We start from the raw sequence: 22065 nt of genomic DNA, 5'->3' as shown, positions 1-22065 counted from the left end.
GGTGGAAAAACCCAACTTGGACAGGAGGAAGTATTCCAGTCAATTCAAGGAAGTGAAATAGAGTCTTTGGGTGAATTTGCAAAATGATGGTGATGTAGTGATGGAAACCCGGACTCATGTGATCTATTAAGTCATTGCGGGTGATTCTGAGCTGAGTGCCGATATCAGGATTGTGATAAACAGCAGCTCAGAGGAAAGGTTCATAGGGAGTGCCTTACCTTGTGCTTTCACACTGAGCGCCTCTTTGCTGATGGAAACCTTTCCGATGACGTCATCACGGCTGGACCCAAGCCAGATTTAAAAAAAAAACAAAAAAAACACGTGAGCGTATTCACAGTGTTAATTTATTCATTTATATCTAGGTCATATATACAGTTTACAGAGTATAGAGACACTAATTAGCAATAAAGCATATGAATTTCCCATTAGTAGCCCCTTCTGAATGAAGACAATGAAACAAACGATCTGTTTAAGTGGTAAAGTGGAGAGGACATGGCAGTGTTCGTGTGTGTGAGACGCACAGCGAGACCCTGACCTGAGATTGTCCTCGTCCATCACATACAGGGATACGGTGTGAAAGGAAGGTGGAACGTGGACATTGTATTCCTCTCCCCAGAAAGGCGACAGCGTCTTCCATATTGTTGCTGTCCTGAGTAGGAAAGAAAGAAGCACTGCTGAAGCGACATTTCAGTTAAAAACAGCTTAAATTGCTAAGAATACCAGTTACCACCATTTTATCTTTCTCTTATAGTTAGAAATATTAGTATTGTTGGGTTTGTTCTTGGTGTAAACCGAACAGTTATCCAAGGAACCCCTTTTTGCTAAGAGTTTACTCCGAAAAACAAAGCACTTTCTTACAGGCATTAATGGTGCAGTTTGTAATTTTAAGTGTTTCAGCACGTCTAAAAATTTCCTAGCCCAGAAATAGGCTCCACCCCCAGCCAGATCTGGCCTGCTCGGGTCTGCCGCTTTTCCTTATAAAGGCAAAGGTTTGAAATTGGGGTCGTTTGCAATACAACTCACAGGCAGCAGGGGAACGGTTATGCCAAATTCTGTATAATAAATAAAGTTTTTCATTCAGTTTTTTATTAAACATTTCCACAGCTGTTCCTATAACTTAAGATGGCTGGCTATAAGGTTTGCTTATGATCTCATTACTATCTTCTGTTAAGAAAAAAGTCTGTGGACACCTGAACATCACATTCATGTCTGCTTTTTGAACATCTAATTCCTGATTAAGTCCCCCTTTTAAGTTCCACTTCCTGGAAGGCGTGGCTGTGGGGGTTTGTGCCCATTCAGCAACAAGAGTTTTAGTGAGGTTGGGCACTGGTGTCAGGAAAGAAGGCCTGGGGTGCAGTCAGCATTCCAATTCATCATGGGGTTCAGGTCAGGGCTCTGTGCAGGACACTCGAGTTCTCCCACACCAAACTTGGCAAAACATGTCTTCATGGAGCTGGCTTTGTGCACAGCGGCATTGTCATGCTGGAACACTTTTGGGCCTCTTAATTCCAGTCAAGGGCATATGTAAAGCTACGGCATACAAAGACATTCTGGACTATTGTGTGCCTTCAACTTTGTGGCAACTGCTTGGGAAAAACCCGTATATGGGTTTGATGGTCAGGTGTCCACAAACTTTTGGCCATCAACTGAAGAGTAGATCTACTCCCTAGTTAGAATCAGTAAGATTAAAGAAGTCATTTCAAGCAAAAAGAAAAATATATAAATGGTATTGTGAGCTATGATGCAGTTTATGGGCAGACTCAGTAAATGATGAACGACCAGATTCATTGATCTGAAAAAATGTAAACACGCATCCTAGTATCACCCTCCCCAAATGAGTCACGGTTCCTATGGCGACAAACAGCATGTGCTGTAGTCACTGTTGTTTTAGTCAAGTATCCTCTTGTTATTGCTCTGTTCTCCCTGATTATGTTCACCTGTTCCTTGTAGATATAGTCCCCTCTGAAAGTATTGAAACAGCAAGGTCAATTCTTTGTATTTTTCCCTCTATGCACTGAAGACATTTGGCTGTAGGCGTTTGTTTCCTGGAGAAACAAACAACAACTCAAAGAAGCTGCAGCTGAAGCTGAAGCTGTTCTTAACAAACCTTTACCCTTAACAAACACAAACGGAAAAGCCAAAAAAAAAAAAAAAAAAACAGTCTATTGGACTGTAAAGCAAACTTGGTGAGCAATAACTTGACCAGATATTGAACAAACCATGGCAACATAGAGAAACCAATAACTGAAGTGATGATAAGACCTCAGTAAACCCTCGGCGATTAGAAAAACACGAAGGCAATTCAGCTAGTAAACAATTAACCAGAGATTCTTGTGTTTTCTTTCGGTGTACCCTGGTCTGGAATGCAGTGTAAACATGAAGCCCAGAAAAAAAATAAAAATAAATACTCGTCTCCTGCTTTCAATGAAACGCCGTGGGCTTTGTGATTCATACGCACATTTAATTCCTCATGACTAAGCGCTCTCATTACTCAGCAGTGTCTCAGTGTCACCTCAGAATGTCATTTCACCATTTTTAATTACAGTATATGAAAGAATCCCATTTATAGGCTACTGCAATGTGAAACATAAGCAGCATTTGAGTCATTCAATGCTGATACCGATACAATGACACCTCGTTTAATGGACGTTTCAGCATGAAGCATGATTCATTTTGATTTGCGGAGGCCGCACCCGGGGTCTCGATAGAACACCGGGGGGTTGAGACGTCATTGATAAATAAAGCGATGTTTCATCACAGCGCAAAGCACAACCAACCGCAGCGTCCGCTGTTGTCCGCACTGCCGCTCTCAGCAGTTTATTCTGTGCAAATTATAGGCAGGATTTCAATTACGAAGGCCGGGACGAAAATGAGCTTTGGTGATGAAGAAGGGTCCAAACATGAGGCTGGGGAAAACGGAAAATCAGTCGTACTGTACCTTATAATGGCCTCGTTGTCAATTCTCACGATGCAATATGGGTCACTGCTTCCGGTTCTACAAAAGAATAAAAACAGCAGTTAGTACGGAATGATAAAAAATAAATAAATAAATAAAAATTTAAAAAGCGTCGGTTAAAGATGTAAATTCCCATGACTTTTCAAATAGGGATGAATTGAGTAATGATTTAAAACCGTACGGTCAAAACGTTTACATAAAATTACCTAGATTTGATATATTAAGCTAATTAAGCTAACAACCAAGTCCCATTGTTATCAGACTTCCAGGTGATTGTTAAGATTGTCCCGAAAAAACATCTGTTCTAGGCAACCCATGCTTTTATTGAACGAAAACAAAATCCCAGTCTTTATCTGCAGACCTTTAATGAACATCTTAACACAAAAGCTGGGATTTCATTTCTTTCCTGCTCCTATTGCTCTTTCATCCCATGTGCCACAGGTAGAGACCTGAATCCTTTGGTGTGTCAAAGCCAACGCCAAAGGCTACGCCTACGTGAAGGAGTCCCTAGTGAAGCCTTTGGAGAGCATCAGTTCAAAGCAGCCTCCAGGCAAGATATACACGTTACAAACGGGTGGCCTGACAGACAGACAGAGACACAGACGCACAAACTGATAGATGTGTCTGACTGCTCGGCCGAAATCGTGCTTTAATGTCACACATCACAAAAAAAATAAAATAAAGGGGAGGTTCATTACTTCATCCTCTTCTACCTCCTTTGGTGATGTCAACACCAAGTGCACCAGTCACTGAGTCATTAATGAACCAAGCACTGATGTCATCGCAATCATGATGTGTCACTACTCATACAGATGTTGAGTGTGACGACCAGTTGATCCCCCCCCCCCCCCCCCCCCACCACCCAATACAATTGAAGTCGTTTTATCAAAATTTAAACCGACCCAAAAAAGTGACTAAAAAAAACTGCTCGTCATCGGGGGTCGTACCTCAAAGTCTTTTATTTCTTTCATGCCTATATTTTAGGCTTTTCGAAACTTCAAAATGAGATCTGGAAGGTTTTTTTTTTTTTTTTGGGGGGGGGGGGGGGGGGGGGGCCATACACATAATGTATAGCATGTACTCTGTGTACAGGTAATAGTACAGCTCTGATTAAACCGTTCGATGGTGTTGCTGTACGTCGGGTGTTATTAAAGTCAATCAAGACCCCTCGTTTTGTCCGCGTGTTGGTTGTTTCACTCCGGCAGTGGCGCGCTTGCAAATCTAATCAATAAAAAAAGTCATCAGAGACCTGGAACAGAGGTGTTTTCATAACGAAGGCGAGGTACATATATAGAGCAAGTGCTGTTGAGAGTGTGAAGACCTTCGTCGAGGGAGTAAGAACTGCCAGAAGTGCTAGCATTCACTGGTGCTGTGTATATATGTGCATCTGTGTGTGTGTGTAATAAGGGAGAAGGTGCCAGTGGAGAAGGTGATTCATCTCTGACTATTGTTATCAGTGTAAGGGTGAAAAACTGTCTGTCAGACTCAGGTGTTACATCAGACAGCTGCGTGGCTCGGCAGTTGAACCACACGCTTTCGTTTGCACAGTACCCGCAGAAAGATGATAGCGGAGATGATGCGCACACACACACACACACACGTTTGTCTTACAGTACAAACCTTGTGAGGACCTTCCACTGACGTCATTATTATTGCACCTATGTAATTAATGCCTACACCTAAATCTAACCCTAGGAACTAAAAGAAACCCTTTTGACTGTTTTAGTTTGTTGTTGTTGTATTTTAAATGCAAGTTGTTGCTTTTGTAAAAACGAATAAATAAATAAATAAAGGTTTTCCCACAGGGTCACACATGTTCCTCCCCAACCTCTTTCGGAATGCACGTCTGGACAGTCTTAAGGACGACGAAGTCCAGCCACCCGTCCTGTAACAAAGCCAACCGCTGAACTTTTTAAAGGCCGTGCGAGACTGTTTGATCCGTCTGCTCATAGAAGATGGACCGATCCTAAACGGCAGCAGGCCAGGAAAGAAAACGGCATTATCTACAATTCGCTAGATTTCAAAATGAGCAGGAAAACTGCGCAAACATAATAAAGCGCAACGACTCATAGACACACGCAGGACTTTGATCGCTCAGGTCCTTTTAAATACAACTGCTCTTTTCTTGAAAATAATTCTGCAGATGGAACGGCATTTATTCTCATATTCCCAAGTGTGTGTGTGTGTGTGTGTGTAAGGGCTGTCGGCGAAGCCGCTCGGTTGCAATCTGTCGCGGCGCCGCTTGGCAAACTCACCACGGTGTCAGTGTAAATACTCCACACGACATCTGTCCCTCAGTGCCAGCACACACACACACACACACACACACACATACACGACGTAACGTCACTAAGCCTACAGAAAAAGGCAACAGAAACTGGGGCGACTCAAAATCTTCCCAAAACTTCAGCACAGTGGGTCAGTAGGCAGCAGATGTTGCGAACTGATGGATGACGCGGATATTTGTTTAACGCAACATGGAAAGACACTGCCTGAGGCTGCGGTCGAGGAGAAGTTTCATAACCGATACCCACACACACACACACACACACACACACAAAAAGCACTTGTTTCAATTCTGGTTCAAAGACCTGCCAGAAACAAACAGGCAGCACTATCCAGGGAACACGCTCGACTTTTTATCATCATGTCACCTGGAGCAAATATTTAGAGACTCATCTGACGTGTGCTTACACGCTAACGCCGAACCGTTCCCATGAAAAGTGCACTCTCTGCACACACTCCATTAAGAGGAACGAAGCTCCATCCATCGTGCTGTATTCAAGAGACACATTATTTTCATGCTCGGCAATAACTGCGAACAGTGCTTCTTTTTTTTTTTCTTCCCTTCTTTTTTAATCCTTAATCCTCCATTTCAAAAATGAAGGGAATTTACATCTTTAACCAGGATATCATTTTTTTCCCCCCTATACATTTCTAGATCCAATGTTTATCAATAAAGACTGTAATAATGAATCGCCTGACATTCAATACAGTATCCAGCTGTCCACCTATAGGAAATATAAAGCAAAAAAATAAATAATACATATTATTACATATACAGCTATCAACTGAGGAAATAAAATCCTCTTTGGGTTTTTTTTTTATGGTGTCATGCCTATTTTTATTCACATTTGGATTAACGTTGTCACATTATATCATGTTACACGACTGAGCTAAATATTGATTCTCGCATAAGGACGGTTTACCACAGTCGAGCAAACACCGTGGTAGGATTAAGTGATATGAAATTGGTTTTAGGGTGATTACACAGCAATTTATGAATTTATTATTATTATTATTATTAACATTGTTGTTCTGATACATGGCAAACGTAATGACATATTATACTTTGTGTGTGTGTGTGTGTGTGTGTGTGTGTGTGTGTGTGTGTGTATGTGTGTGTGTGTATAAAGGAATGGACAGTATGGTCATTATAATGCAACGTTTTCTGATCTTCAGAATTAATCTTGAGAATTATCATCACAGCCTGTATGAAAAACTTAATCCTGCATGCATGCATTTATTTGTTTGTTTGTTTATTTATTTATTTATTTATTTATTTATTGTAACAAGTCACATTTGCCCAGGTCTGTGCCCATCCTGTGAGCCTTGAACTTGAACTTCAACACACACACGCACACGCGCGCACACACACACACCTCCAGGATTCAAACCCAAAACCCTTGGAGTTCTCCCCGGAAATGACATAAAACTGTCACTCACATATCCTTGATGGGCAAATTTTTGCCTTCCACGATCCGGATGAAGAGAGTGCTCCTCTTGGCCATCTGTACCGGTGTACCAGCTCTCACGGCTCGGCGCGTTTCGATCCACTAACAGGTGATGTTGTGAACATGACAAATATCAACACAACTCAAAGTCATTTCAGTCAAACAGCTGACACACAGCTGGCACATGCGTACACGCGCGCGCTGGTCACTACAGACAGATTTACCCCGAGGATGACACGCTCAGCGCGCGTGCAAACCCCAGAGTGAAGATCCGGGTTGCCAGAATGCTATGAATCCCCTCACCATTAATCCGCTTTTTTAAACCGTTCTTCGGTTCACTTTAATATCAGCCGAAGTGCTACCTTCACCTCATATAAACACACCAAGAAACATTTAACAAGGGAACGACATTTGAAGTAGACGAACTCGTTTTAAATAAATAAATAGATGAATAAAATCAGCTCCTTTTGGCAACCCTGAAAGAGGGCGTGGCAGCTTGATATCTCCATACTCTTCCACAGGAGTGATGGGGTTTTCTGTCAGGGTTACCTTAACATGAAGTCCTGCTGTTTTAATAATAACTGACTAATAACTGGGTAAAATTCCACAGAAAAACACAGTATTTGTGTATGTATACGGACGGTCTGAACCCTAATGTGAAATTCTGTCTGGAACAGCAGCTCTGACAGTAGTTCCGGCTGCAAGGCGAATCGCACTCTCATATTAATGCGCTCGATCGTATAGTACTGTAGAAACTATAGAACACTGAGACTTTCACGTAAATGGATGCAAACTCTACTGTGTAATCATTGAAATTGTGAAGCTTTGTAGAAGGAGATTTCTTTAACAGTTATGGAAACATAACTTTCGATATGAAAAAAAAAAAAACAATAGAAACCATCTGAAAAAAAAGCAACAACAACCAAACAATAGAAGCCATCACAAAAATTCTAACGTTTTCCTCTACAAATACCATTACAAACCATCAGCTAACCGTTACAACCATTACCATTGCCGGTATTGGTCCTTAATGGTATCCAATAGACATATCATGCCACCAGTAGAAGGCAACCCAGAGTGACCATTACAGTTTCCATTAAAACCAATATAATTCCCATTGTAACCATTAAAACCATTACCAATTCTATGAGAGTTTCTATTGTTTTGTTTTCTTCATTATTTAATTCCAGTATACTGTGCTAGACGGCTAAAGCAACAAATAACAGCTAAAATATCAAATAACAGCTAAAATGAACACACTTTCCTTGTCCAAATATTTATGGGCCTGTAATATAATTGACCCTGTATGTGTTCAATTTGTCTCACACCTTACAAACTATACAACACAAACTTACCTTTAAAAAAAACAACAACTTTAATAAGCATGACAACATGCAATTGTTGTTGTTTTGGGGGGTTTTTTTGTCCATGCTGTGATTGTTGGTTCTGAATACTTTCCAGTAGTGGAAAACTTACAAATACTGACACTGGAGACTCCTTCAAAAAAGAAAACAATGACATTTTTCTTTGTTAATTAATCAGAACATGTTTTTTTTTTTTTTTTAAACAGTTTATTATTATTAATTGTCTTTGGAATGTTTAAATTAATCTGGATTTAACTCTCTGTGTTAACTTTTGTAAGCATCTTTAGGGCATTGAAAAGCATGTTATAAATGCAGTAGTAGTAGTAGTAGTAGTAGTAGTAGTAGTAGTAGATTATAAAAAAGCACTTAATCCCTGGGAATTACCTGTTACTATAGAAACGATAACGGATTAGAACGAGCGCATTAATATAAACAGTTGGGCTACTGTCAATATATACTATGGTGTAATAGAAAAATAACGGCACGGTAGCAGGAACCGTTCTGCTACAGAAGATTATGCTTGCACATACTGTACGTAGCAAATGTTAGCTTTGAATAAATCGTAAACGTCGTGATGGATTTCTCCAGCATCTACGCCTGCATTTCTTATAAATCATTGGCAACAGAACAATGTAATGTAAGAAGGAGGTGGGATTACAAGTGAGGCCATTTTCAATTTCCATATTCATCAATATTTATACATTCTTGGCATTCTTTAAAAGGTATACAGATGTACCTAGGCTGTTTTGTCAGTTAAAAATAATACATTGCACCATTTCTTTTTCAGCCGTGACTATTTGTATTGCAAATGCATGGTTACTTACAAAATAAATAATAACAATAAAAAAGATTTTACATTGCATTTTAATGAAATATCTGCCTTCAGAACTCTACCCGCTGTTTTAAATTGATTTCAGAGTATGTAGCAGTTTCGGTTGCCTTCTGTGTGTTTGTGTCTTGGTGAGATTGCTGATAAATGTCGGAACCAGGAAATAAAAAAAATGTAAAATAAAAACAAGGGAACTGAAACTTTTCACAATGCAAACAAAAGTGCCTTGATATAAAAGTCTTATCAACACAACCATATGTCTACATGGAAAGATAAAGCATCCGGCGCTCAAGGGGGGAAAAAAATCTGAAGGACAAATGTCATGTTTGTTTTTTTAGATTAAAAAAAAAAAGATTGCAAGCTTACAGCGGGGGAGAGAAAGTGTCTAAATGCACACACACTGTGGGGAGCTGCTTGACAGTAATATTTGCACAGGGATTAATGTTAAGGTTTTGAAGAAAAAAAAAAAAGGTCTGCCATGATTATGGTGTGAGCGAAGGATGACTCATTCTTCCCCAGCTTGCAGAGGGGTTTTCCAAGGATGCTAGAGAACTGTTCGTGCTCCGGAGAGATTTTCCCCATCAGTCAGGGATTCCTTGGGAGGACAAGAATTTGTAAATTTGTAAATGAAATGAATGCCAATTATTGACGATTGCGAGCGCAGCATCTCCCCTGAAAACCAGAGTGCTTAAGGCGCTTCTTTAAATTAAATGGATCTTTTCTTGTCCGTGAGTAATCCCTAAAGAGGAAGGTATTGCGCCTGTGTGTGTGTGCGTGTGTGTGTGTGTGTGTGTGCGTAGGCTTGGGTGACTCACTGGCTCACAAGTCTATCCTTTACCCGTAGAACGGTGACCTGGAGTTGACAGACCAGCTTATGTGGGCTTTCTGTGACTCAACCGTCTATCCGTTGAGGTCAAAGATGGAAGAAAGAAAAAAAAAAAAAAAAAACTGGACTCAGAGTTGGCTGAGAAGTATTTAACCTCCATTAAAGAACCCAAAAATCCTCAGTGTATGTATCATTTTGTCGAGCTAAACACACAGAGCACACCTTGAATTCAAGCTGTTCAAGGTGATGGCCAAATGGACTGCACCTGGATCTCTTTAAGGCAGATAAAACTCAATAAATCCCACATCAGAAGTGCTCCTGATATTTCTATTGAAACTGGTTTCCTTTAAGTGCATTTAAAGGTGCTGTTTGTAATCTGAAGTGAAGTGAAGTGAAGTGTACCTAGACATGTGAAAAGAATATCATTTCAAAGATGCCTTTTAAAAAAAAAAAAAAAAATCTATTCGCTAAATTTCCTTGCAATGGATTTGGTTAGCTTCTTCATTTCAGGCTTGTGTTTAGATTTTTTTTTCTGGCCCTGAAAGAAAAAACTCTGCTGAAAAGGAAGCCCATGAGGTGTGAATAGTTTCAGCAGGGGGTGGAATAGGTGTGTTGAAGGAAAAAGCTTGCAAAAAAAAACCCAAAAACAAATCGGCAATTGCAAATTGCCACACAGACAGCAGAGGGCCCTAAAAATTCAAACTGCCACTTTAAAGTTATAATATAGTCTATAATATAGTCAATGTGTTTAATATATATTTTAAAGTGTCTGGAACAAGGTTTTAGCTAGATTTCTGTTCAAAATGCAATTTCTCAATAAATATATGAATAAATTTGCCCAAACTGTTCTAGCTCCCAGTTCCCGTGGCTGTGCTCAAGCATTTACAAATAATCCATCATTACACTCTATTGCAGCCAAGTATTAACTCATAATATTTTTTCAACCGTGCTGGTAGTAGCTACCGATTTGTTTGAATTAGGATTCAGTGGTCACTCCGTTTTTATCCAATAACACACTGGATTTAGCGTCTCAACAGATATGTCCAATCCTGTGTTGTCTACGTCCAGGCAGCATTAAACAGAGTATAGATATCTGTCAAAGGTCTGATTTAAAAGATAACTCATGATCTCTGCTCAGCAGTCCCTCATAATTTGCCATTAGAGGTTATAAAATGTGTAATTGAGCTTTATGGCAAACAGCTCCACCTGGTGAACATCACGATTCATTAAACATTAATTATGGCACTTTCACACCCCTTTGGGTTTTGGTAAACATTCTGATTTATTTCATATTGCCTTGAAAGTTAAAAGCAGTGCAGCGTTCATTTCAGCATTTGTTCTTTTCTGGTTATTCTACCAGACATTACTGATCTATCTGATATATTTGACTTATGCCATTTAAAATGGTACATTGGTACATTGGAGTTAAGTCTATTTTCAGTAATCGAAGCGGTGGCAATAGAAGAATAGGTACAATATGTCTACACACAGGTTCCACTGAATGTAAATACACACAAGACTTATCAATCAAACGGTGGAAAATAATTGAATAATTGTACTTCATTACTCTGCTTAAGTATTAAGTATGGATAAGCCACTGGCGTATACCTCAGTAAAACTTTTCAATATACTGGAGTAAGCAAAGACTCGTATCAAATGAGCCGTCTCTTTTGCCTCTCTAGAAGGCATGAACTCCATCTAATTTGAAAACTAGAGGTATGTTGACATAAGTTTTGCTAACATTAACTGGCTATATTTAACTAAGTCAGCTTGTTTCCTTTACTAATGCCAGGTGACACTAGCACTGATTAAATAGCTAGCACAACTAGTTAGGCAGCAAGTTAAATTCTAGCTAATGGTAAATATTTCAAACTTAGACAGCAAAATAGAAACAAAAATCTAACTGACTACACTTACGCTTAGCAAGAAAGCCTGACATAAACTTAATTTAATCAGACGCTGCCATACTGTCTATACTTTCACTTAGTTAATTCATAATTTCTTAGTACTTCATCCACCCCTGTATAAACCTTTATTTTATTTACTGCTATGTACACCGTTTCGGTCAACATTTGCCTATTAAGCCCCAACACCGCTTCTATAACATACTCTTTGGTAATATTGTAGAAATTCTTTCATTATAAAGGAGGAGATTTACTATTAAACAAGTCGTACTGCTACCCTGAATTCATTGTTAGCCCATTTTAGCATTTTTGGTCAAGGTGGTTCTGTACAATTTCTCCAAAAAGTTATAAATTGTAAACCCAGGCCAAAATGTACTTCTTTAACCTGACCTAATTTGAGTTATTTTAGCGTATTTTACTATTTAGCTTTTTTTTTTTTTCCCCCAACAAGTATAATTATACTTACAGATTTACTGCGGTTTTCATATTTGATATATTGGGCTTTATTACAAACACAAAGACTGTGCGATTTAAATAAAGATTATTATCACTATTATAATTTTAATATTTTTAATATTTGCAGTAGTAGTAATAGGAGTTTTAAAGAGAATTTTAACAGTGAAATCTTCAAATCAGACCTCTGTGAGAAAAAGGTGATCAAATCTGAAATATTTCAGTAAAACATACATTAAAAATCAAATTCATCTCAGAGTCAAATTAAAGACATCAAACTAGTTAGTAGTCTTTCATGTTGTGCTTTGCCTCCCATGATTTTAGCCACATTTGCATTTGATCAAATTATTTCCTAAAGTGTCTGATATCCTGCATGCCGTGAAATTCGTAGAGTTTCTCCAGTTTCTTTTACATTTTCTGCGTGGTGATGGTGCCCGGAGAGTCAGAGTTGACCGTGGTGATGACCGTGGTGGTTTTCTGGGGCAGGGTGGGATTCGTGGTGTACTTCCTCCTCAGGTCTTGCTCGTATACAGGGTTGTCGTAGGGGGAAGGCTTTTTCAGGTGGTGCAAGTCATAGCTGGGGATACGGAGGGACCCTATCAATGAAGTCTGACGTCTCGCCCCGCTTGACTGTGTTTTCCCTCTGCTGTAGCAGCTGGAAGAGAAACCTTTCTGTCAGCTTTTCATATCAGAGTGACAGCATGGCTACAGCGGAAACTATCCTGCTTTTTTTCCCTACTCTTTTGCGCATAATTTGCATTTAACCCTTCGCTTAAGAACAAGACAAAACATGTGAAGCCTGATTCGACAACAGTGTGTAGAGAACTCGGACAATCTTTTACGGAAGGTCTTATTACAACATTTAGAGCACTGGAGTATTTCCTTCTGAGAAAGCTATAGCCAAAAATAGCAACATTTCTTTGAACGAATGGACCTATTAAGAACATTTTGACATCATGCACATGAGAACTAGACTCATTTACGTTCGTCTATGTTAGACGCATTTGAGGTGTCTGGTTGTCTGGAACAAAACGTATCGAAACTGAACCTCGTCTTGATCAGAAATATTTAGCGGCTGGTATAAGTGGATTAGTACGGCTACGCCTCCTGTCTTTCTAAGATAAACCGTGTCATTTTTGGCATCCATATCTGATTATTTGTTAACAAATATCATAATAAAGTGGATTTTTGCGGAACGAAATGCAACAGTACTACCAATGGTTGTAAGGAAAAACACACAGAATGGTACGAAGAAGTGGGGCTAGGGGCTGATTTCTTTCTAGCCCTGACTGTAGATATACAGTATGTGGCCTTTCAGTGACAGTCATGTCATTAGATTTATTCTCTATTTGCGCTAATATTTTCCAGCCTGCTTTACTGACACATCCAACAATGGGGTCTAATGGACTTGACTGAGGTAGGTTATGAAATCGGACGAGAAACCTTCAGGCAGATGGACTAAGTATATATCCGATCAAAGTACAACTTACACAAAAGGACAGACAACAGTATTTAGTTTAGTGTAGCATTACGGAGAAAATTCAGAATGCAGCTACCTCTCTGCTTCTTAGTGTGTTTAATATTGTTCTTTTTACGGTATCGATGAGACCTCGTGACTCATCACTAATGCTTTCATTATCAAGCTATTGATAGATTTTACATTTTAGCCTTCTATCTAATATTATAGCCAGCCATGGCTGGTAATATTAATCATTTTTAGCGGTTGACCTACCAGGCCAGGATCAAGGCAATCAGCAGCAACAGCAAAAGCAGAGCCGCAGCAGTGGCAAGAATTGCCGTGATCACCACCATTGCGGCAGACCTTCCAGCATAACCGCTACCAAGACTGTTTGGATCTTTTACTGTGGAAACAAAACAGAGGAATGTTATGACTGAGCATTTTGTTGCCTTCATTGAAATGGCTCACTCCAAGGACTGGAATAGAGGACTGATGATTCCTTACCGGTGTTGAGGGTAATGTTGTCAGACCAATTTGTCTCTGCAACAAGTGTATTGTCTGCACTGACAAGTACATACTTAAAGCTAGGTGGGCAAAAAACAATAACAGATCAGACATTAACATGAAAATGATCACCAGGTAGAGACAAAATATGTTTAACCAACTAGAATGATACAGTATCATCATCTGGACTACCTCATAGTCGAGCCATTAGGCAACACACCATTGCAGTTAGCGCTACTGCAAGTACCCTCTGCTCCAACTTGGAAAGTGGTAGGAGTACTAAAGGGTGGGCAGGGGTAATCAGTCTGTGGATTAAGTTTGGTCATAAAGTAATTCTTCGCGCCAGGACTGAACGCAGTTGGGTATGGAGAGACGTTAACGAAACCTTGAGCGGTTTTGTCGCTGTCAAATGTGCCTTTTGCTATGATGAAGGGGGAAAAAACACAGACATTGTTTCATATCAGCTGACATTTTACCAAAAGAACTATGGGGATATATTAGGATGATGCTAGTCATTAAGGGGAAAACAATGGAATGGGCTAATGGAAATAAACATACTTCACTACAGGAAATTAAGATTTACTGTGGCTAATGATTAAAGGCTGAGAAAAACTTTAATAGAAATTTCACAAGATCACCTTGAAATGTTAACATGTGGTTAGCTAGTCAGGTGGAAGCTTGTTATAAGTTAGCATCAGGATATTTGTACTGATAGCACATATAAAATGTAGGGAATTTCTAAGAATTGAGAGAAATTTCATTAGTACTAAAAAAAAAAAAAAAAGATTTAAACTCCACCCATTTGCTGTAGTTTATCTATTTGTCATTTTTCATCAAAGCATAATTTTCCTTTCGAGATAAAATGTTTTAACCCGTCAAAAACATTTTAAAACTCACCTGTGCTCAGTGCAGACACCAGCCATACACTACATGTGTTTGGGGAATCACACAATGGATCACTGACTGTTTGAAAGTAACAAAATGGCTTCTGAAGGTACACCGTGTTGGTAGTGACCGGTACGACCACATCTTGTGAAAGAGTTGGTATTGGTTGAACCAGAACTGTTGAACAAAATGAACGTGGTTAACCAGACAGGTTAAGACTTGGCTATGTTAAAAACTACATATTCTAGACCCTACTGGGAATCAAATAGTAAATAATGGTAATGCTTTACACCAAGGTTCCTTTAAGGCTAGACACTACAGGTTTAAACAATAGATATCACATTCAACCTTTGCCAGTTTATTAATTATATTCTTAAAAGATTTTCAAACCAATTAAAAATCTAGTCTTTGGATGTTGTTCCCAAAAAGTCTGAATATGTTGAGCAAATTTCCACAAAAGCACTATAGGGTGGCTGAGGTCAACGTGTATATAACTTTTTCAGTATAACATCTACACTAATGAACATTTTGAAAGTTTTGTTGTAGTATATCCTTCATCATCTAGAAACTGAGATTGTTAGTTATGAATATAGGCGGATCCCCCCTCCCCCGATTTTAAGAAATACGGTTTTAATGCGTTTCCACTTTAGTTAGTGTATGTTGTAAAATTTACAGTATAAAGGTTTAAAAAGGAAATTGACGTGTTACAGGTGCAACTTGTCTAAAAAAAATTTAAAGAAAGTATTGACAAAAATGATAATTTCTACTTGTAGTGACTTTCCTTAACTAAGTAACCGTAACAAAGTAACACAAGTAACCTTAACAAATTCACCAAAGTGCGTGTGCACATTTTTAATTAATGTTGAGTATTTCAATGTTAGTTGTGTACACATGTACTGGCTGAGGTTTAATCAATTCATGACTAAAAGTAAGTCTATGTAAATTAGCAAAAAAATAAATAAATACATAAACTACCCTATATTACTGCGTGTTCCTAAAATTTTGACAATGTTGTTCCTTTTACAAACCACAAATATTATAATGGGCAACACCCTTCAGTGGTTAAGATGTTGGACTACATTCTTAAAACGGATCATGTGTTAATTTTTAACACACCCGTGTGTCTAGTTAAGGACAAGACATTTTGCGTTGCTTTCAACACAATCCGTGTGTTAGTACATTTAACACATGCTGTGTGTTAGTACATTTCCACACAAAGATGTGTTAAAAATAACACAGAAATAACAGAGATGTGTTGTTTATACTTTTCCCCCCTACAGTTATCCTAAAACGCAATTTTTTTGTATGCTAAAATTCTACTAACATGCTCCCAAAATAAACAAACAATTGCATGAAATTCAGGTGACATTTGACAGATGTAAAATTGGAATTGATGAATCTTCTTACCACTGGCCACTTGAAAAGCTGTAAAAGAGGAAAAATAGTGTTGGGTAGTTGTTAGATACAAAATATGGACAGATGCCTTTAGGCTTTAACTGAGAAATTGCATTACAGGATCCCAAATTGTGTAATTTTGTAAATGTGACCTCTGCTCTCCTACTGAACAAAATGACGCTGTAGACTCACCGGGAAAATCGCGCTAACTTGCGAATATTTATTTTTCTGCCTTTAGCACCTCCTAATCAAATCAACCAACATTACAGAGATAATGGAAAGCATTACAACCTAAATTCCATCCTCTGTTTTTGTCACGTTAATCTTGTGAAGAACTTTTGGCATCGACATTACTGCGCTAGCTAAGTTCCGTTAGCCACTGACTCTCTGCACCTGTTACCCAGCATTAACATTCTCCGAATCCATGAAGAAACACAGCTCTAACCTATCCTCCTAATGCTGATTTCTACAGCTTGCCTCATCCAAGACACTTGCTAAATGTAGTTAACGTTAACCCACTCTCTGTATTACATCATGGTGAATAGCTGTAATGCTATGCTATCGTTAACTTTCAAAAAGGTCACGGGAATATCTAACATTATTAGAAGCTGTATGCTAAAGTCATGTTATCAACTCAGATGAGCATCTAGGTTAGCGTCAGTCATCCCTACTGTGATTGGTGACTGCATCCAGCTAGCTAATGCTAACTCGGAGCCTCAGATAAGTTGCAGACCCAGAGATTTATAGAAAAACCTCAGTCCATATTTCACAGCCAAATATAAACACATGACACTCGTAGTGTAACTCCAACACTGAGGAAGCAGTACGTGATATTCACGATAGGTAAAGTTAATATTCACTCGCTGAGTTACAGTTTTCCAATAAATACATTTTCGAGAGCTCCCTGCCTAAATATCAAAAACTCCAGCCAGGCATTTTCAGCAGCGTTAATGCTAAATGGTGATGATTTAGTTTCCTCACCGCAGGCTTCACAATCAAAAGCTCAAAGCAACGAACATTCTCTTTGAGGCGAGTTCAGAGTTGGATGATGACGTCAGCGGTGTAGTCCGCAACGTGATTGGACAATAATTTAACTTAATAACTTAATGTTGTGTTGGTCACTCGTGTGAATTTTTTTCTTTTTTTAAATTTACTGGATAATTTAACATAACAGGCGAGCAGGATATTAACACATGCTTTCTGAGAGTGTACTGATTGGAAGGTCATGAGTTCAAATCACAGCACTGTCCTTTACCTTCAACTGCTCAGTTGTATAAATGAGATAAATGTAAGTCGTTCTAGATAAGGCCGTCTGCCAAATGCCATACATGTAAATTATGGGCTGAACTTTAATACAAGGGTCAGTTAAGCTAACCTTAAATATAAATCTATACTACAAGACAAAATTATCGCTCGACTACATGCACGACATCATCAATTCTGAAGTATTAGTTAGTGCAACAGTGTATGGTTTCGGGTGTTTTGATCATTACTTCATGTTATCCGTTATAACTGTAGACCTAAATACTGTAGCTGTTTACTTTTGCACCTGTTGAAGTGGCTTGCCATTGCCAAGAAAGATTAATTAACATACGAGTTCAGTCTTGTCTTGAGTTTCTTGTGTTCTTTTCCACAGTAGACATGTCTGAACACTGTGAATCTGAAAATCTAGGGTTTTACAGTATATATATATATATATATATATATATATATATATATATATATATATATATATATATATATATAAATTTTAAATTTAGATTCTACAAACTTGTAGCAAAATTAAAGCAAAATTATCATTCCACACATTTAGGTGTCATAATTAGCACACAGGGATCAGTGACTACCACGCCTAGTTCACGGTGTAGGTGATTTTGTGATAATTAAACGATGAGTATTGTGGAAACAATAGGTCAAAACGGTATGCCACCATAGGTGGGGTAGTGTTTTGAGCGAACATTTAGTATGGGAGTGTATGGTTTATGATGTAGCCTGAATGACTGAATAGTTAATCCAAACAGGATAAACCAGGAAGGACAAAAGGCTCTGAATGGTAAAGTCATGACTACACTCTAAAAACTTTCAGGGGAGTATTCATAACCACCCAGTTGATTGTGAACTTTACCAGTGTGCATGTTTATGTGCCACCAGGCACAACATTAAGTGCCACCAGGACTCTACTTAATCATACGAGGTACACCATTCTTCCAAAATACATTTCCACAATATTCCACGCCACTCCAAAATCTCCCATGAAAGTTCAATCTGGTGACTGTGTGAAACTACGGTGTCCTCCACGGAGCTCTGTCTTCAACCTCACTGAACACCTTTGGGATAAACTGGAGCACTGACTGCACCCAAGGCCTCCTCACCCGACATCAATACCTGACCTCACTAATACTCTTGGAGCTTAACGAGCACAAATCCCCACAGCCACGCCCCAAAATCTAGTGGAAAGCCTTCCCAGAAGAGTGGCGGTTATTATAACAGCAAAGGGGGAATAAATCTGGAATGGGATTAAATAAATCTAAAAAGAACATTTATATATTAGAAGATTTGTTTAAATGTTATAGGACCTTCACATTTCTCCCAGATGGACAAAGTCATATATATATATATATATATATATATATATATATATATATATATATATATATACAGAGAGAGAACAAGAACGAGATATACAGTATATAACACATATGTATGTCTTTCACAAGCTATATACAGACATAGCAAGAAAAAATTCTCATAGAAATAAAGGATTCTCAGGGTTTAAAGCATTGTAAAATAACATTTTTTAAAGGGGGTTCTACAGCATTTACATTTCCCCTAGATGGACAAACTCAAGAACTGTTTAAGATGCTGAATAAATTTTGGTTTTGTCATTTTGGGTGATAGATTTCTATTCTGAGCTTGGTTCACAAAACTTTCTTCCGAAACAGAAACAGTGAGACGTGGAATTTTATCTGTATAAACAGCGCTTCCATTACAATAACCTGTTGTCACAAAACCTATATGTTGACTATAACCACATGTTAGTGCTGTGAGCCAATTTCCAGGATGAACAATAAATGAACAAATAAAAAAGAATAACAACTCAAATAAAGGATTTTTTTTTTTTAAAGCAATAGAGGGGAAACAAATACTCACTGTCTGGAAAGATGTCAAGGAGCATCATATACAACCAACAGACCACTAGGTAGGATTTCATTTTGGAGTTCAGCAGTAAGGACACTGCGTTCTTTCTTGTAATAAAATGTCGTGTGGATCAAACCTGGCAGGTTTTACCGCTTAAAAGCCTTTCCATTAAATATCATCCCTCCCATGGTTAGAGGAGGATATAGCAATTACAGGGAGTGGAGCCTGTGTGTGTTTTTGCATTTCTAGTGGAAACTGGGAGGTGCAAATGACAATGTCCTGACGAATCAAAGGATGGTTCAGATCTTTTTTGTAAAGCTCGACTTTTTAAACTCTTGTCATGGGGCCTGAAGTCCTGAAGACTCGCTTTCCAAATCATCAAACCCAGCGTAGATCCAACCGTGTGAACAAGAGACACTTGACACCAGAGTGGAAAAGGCTTCCTGAGAGTGTAAACACACAAACACAAACATTTATAGTGTTCAGACGGAGAGTCGGAGTTTGGTGTTTGTTTTTATTCCTCGACAAGATTTATTTCATGATCATTTTATTTAATGATGTCATGGCATCCATCGAGTCTTCCCGAATGGGTGATGGAACCGCACCACTTCCTGCATGAATAAAAATAACAAAATGAAATGAAATCATCTACGCTTCGATAATCCACCGTTTGGTTAAGCGAGTCTTTCCACAAACCAGTTACACGTCCAGAGCAATAACGTTGGCTGAAAAACATAAAAGAATTTTGTAGAATTTCTCCTAGAGTTCCACATATGCACCAGTCAAACTCAGCAAATGTAAATGCCACATCTATTGAGATTATCAAGTCGAAAATAAAAGGGATGGGTGAAACCAGCTCGCCCAGGGCCTGCACAGACACTACACCGCTGTTTATGATGACTCAGATTCGCTGGGGAAAAAAACCCTCTAACTAAGCTGAAATACGAGTCCGAGTCAAAGCAGTGAAACGGGATAGACCAAAATACAGTGGGCTATTTGTTTTCGACTTTTATTCGTAATATTATCACAATATTGTACAGTTTTCGGTGAACGGGAAATGAAAAAGGAAAAGAATACTCCGGACAATTTATCTACCGACAAATGAAATTCAGATGAAGGTCTTAAAAAATGAAAATTGGGCGTGTCCTGCTACAAGGCAGAACCCTGTGGAAGCCACGAAAGAGAGCCATTGCCAGGAAAGACACTTTAAAAACTGATACAGTCAGGTATTTGGACAGGGACAGTTTTGTTTTTTTTTGGGTCCTTTTGCCTCTGTACATCACCACAGTGGATTTGAAATGAAGCAATCTAGATGTGATTGAAGTGCACACTTTCAGATTTAATTCAAGCGGCTTATCAAAAAAATATTGCAGTAACAGCCATTTAGGAATATAGGAATGACAGCCATTTTTTCTTTTTACAGAGTACCTCCATTTTCACAGGCTCAAACGTAATCGGACAAACCATCAATCATAAATATTAGGATTATTTTTAATACTTGGTGTGACTAGATACTTGGTGCTGCATTTCCAGCAGACCTTTGCTGCAGCTGCCTTCAGTTACTGCTTGTTTGTGGGTCTTTCTGACTTCGGTTTTGTCTTCACTAAGAAAAAGGCATGCTCAGTTGGGTTGAGTTCATCGGACATTTAAGAATATTGAATTTATTCGCCCTTGGGTTGCTTTTGTGCTATGATTTGGGTGATTACCCTTCTTGACTTGGCTAAATGTTGTGAAGGGGTTTTTCTTCAACAAGGAAATAATTCTGCACTCATCCAATTTAGTTGTCTTCCAGGCCTGTTGGTGTTGCTGAGATTGCCAGTGCATTCCTTCTTTTTAGGCAGGTACCAAATTGGTGATTTGGCCACTCCTAAAGTTTCTTTTATCTCTCTGACCGGTCTGTTTTGTTTGTTCAGCCTAATGATCGACACCTCTTTGGACAGCATATCGAGAGTTCCTATGAACAACTACCAAACACCAACTCAACATTTTGAATCAACTCCAGACCTATTTTATCTCCTTAATCGGTCATGAAATAACAAAGAAACAGGCCACACCTGGCCATGAAACTGCTTATCGGCCAATTGTCCAATTACTTTTGAGCCGGTGAAAATGGAAGGACTCTGTAAAGAAATGGCTGAAATTCCCAAAACGGTTAATGCAGCGTTTTTTGTTAAACCCCTTAAATTAAAGCCGAAAGTCTGCACTTCAATCCCATATCGGTTGCTTCATTTTAAATCCATCGTGTTGGTGTACAGAAGCAAAATGACGAAAATTGTGTCCCTGTCCAAATACTTACGGACCTCGCTGTATATTCATTTGTTCGCTATTGAACTCATAAACCTGCTCGGTTTCTATAGTAACAGCTCGTTCACATCCACATCAAATTTTTACTTATTAATTGATAGAACAACTGCGTATGTTGATAGCTGTTACAACATAATGATAATGAGTCTTTATTGGTCACATATACAGTAGAGCACAGTGAAATTTTTTCTTCGAATACCCCAACCTCTCAGGAAGTTGGGGTCAGAGCGCAGGGTCAGCCATGATAGAGCGCCCCTGGAGCAGAGAGGGTTAAGAGCCTTGCTCAAGGGCCCAACAGTGGCAGCGTGGCAGTG

At 38.8% G+C, this 22065-nt stretch overlaps 2 protein-coding genes across 2 annotated transcripts in view; both read right to left on the bottom strand.

Annotated features, from left to right (window-relative positions):
- Window positions 1-6940, bottom strand: part of rasa4 (RAS p21 protein activator 4) — a 34512-nt gene extending 27572 nt beyond the window's left edge. The window contains exons 1-4 of the mRNA XM_017460614.3: window positions 6683-6940; window positions 2939-2995; window positions 536-649; window positions 219-280 (exon numbers count right to left, since the gene is read on the bottom strand). Of these exons, the coding sequence (XP_017316103.1) occupies window positions 219-280; window positions 536-649; window positions 2939-2995; window positions 6683-6747 (298 nt within the window). The 5' untranslated portion in view covers window positions 6748-6940. The remainder of the gene's footprint in view (window positions 1-218; window positions 281-535; window positions 650-2938; window positions 2996-6682) is intronic.
- Window positions 6941-10972: 4032 nt separating this feature from the next.
- On the bottom strand, window positions 10973-19822 carry upk3b (uroplakin 3b). The gene is made up of 7 exons (XM_017460461.3): window positions 19460-19822; window positions 16322-16339; window positions 14927-15091; window positions 14222-14450; window positions 14030-14109; window positions 13799-13928; window positions 10973-12721 (listed from the first exon to the last, which is right to left on the bottom strand). The coding sequence occupies exons 1-7, from the start codon at window positions 19518-19520 to the stop codon at window positions 12475-12477; spliced, it is 930 nt and encodes a 309-aa protein (XP_017315950.1). The 5' UTR covers window positions 19521-19822; the 3' UTR covers window positions 10973-12474.
- Window positions 19823-22065: the final 2243 nt, after the last annotated feature.

This window comes from Ictalurus punctatus, chromosome 28 (assembly GCF_001660625.3).
Source record: "Ictalurus punctatus breed USDA103 chromosome 28, Coco_2.0, whole genome shotgun sequence".
Classification (NCBI taxonomy): domain Eukaryota; kingdom Metazoa; phylum Chordata; class Actinopteri; order Siluriformes; family Ictaluridae; genus Ictalurus; species Ictalurus punctatus.
Note: the sequence above shows the minus strand (reverse complement) of the source record. Positions and strands in the feature narration are given on the sequence as shown.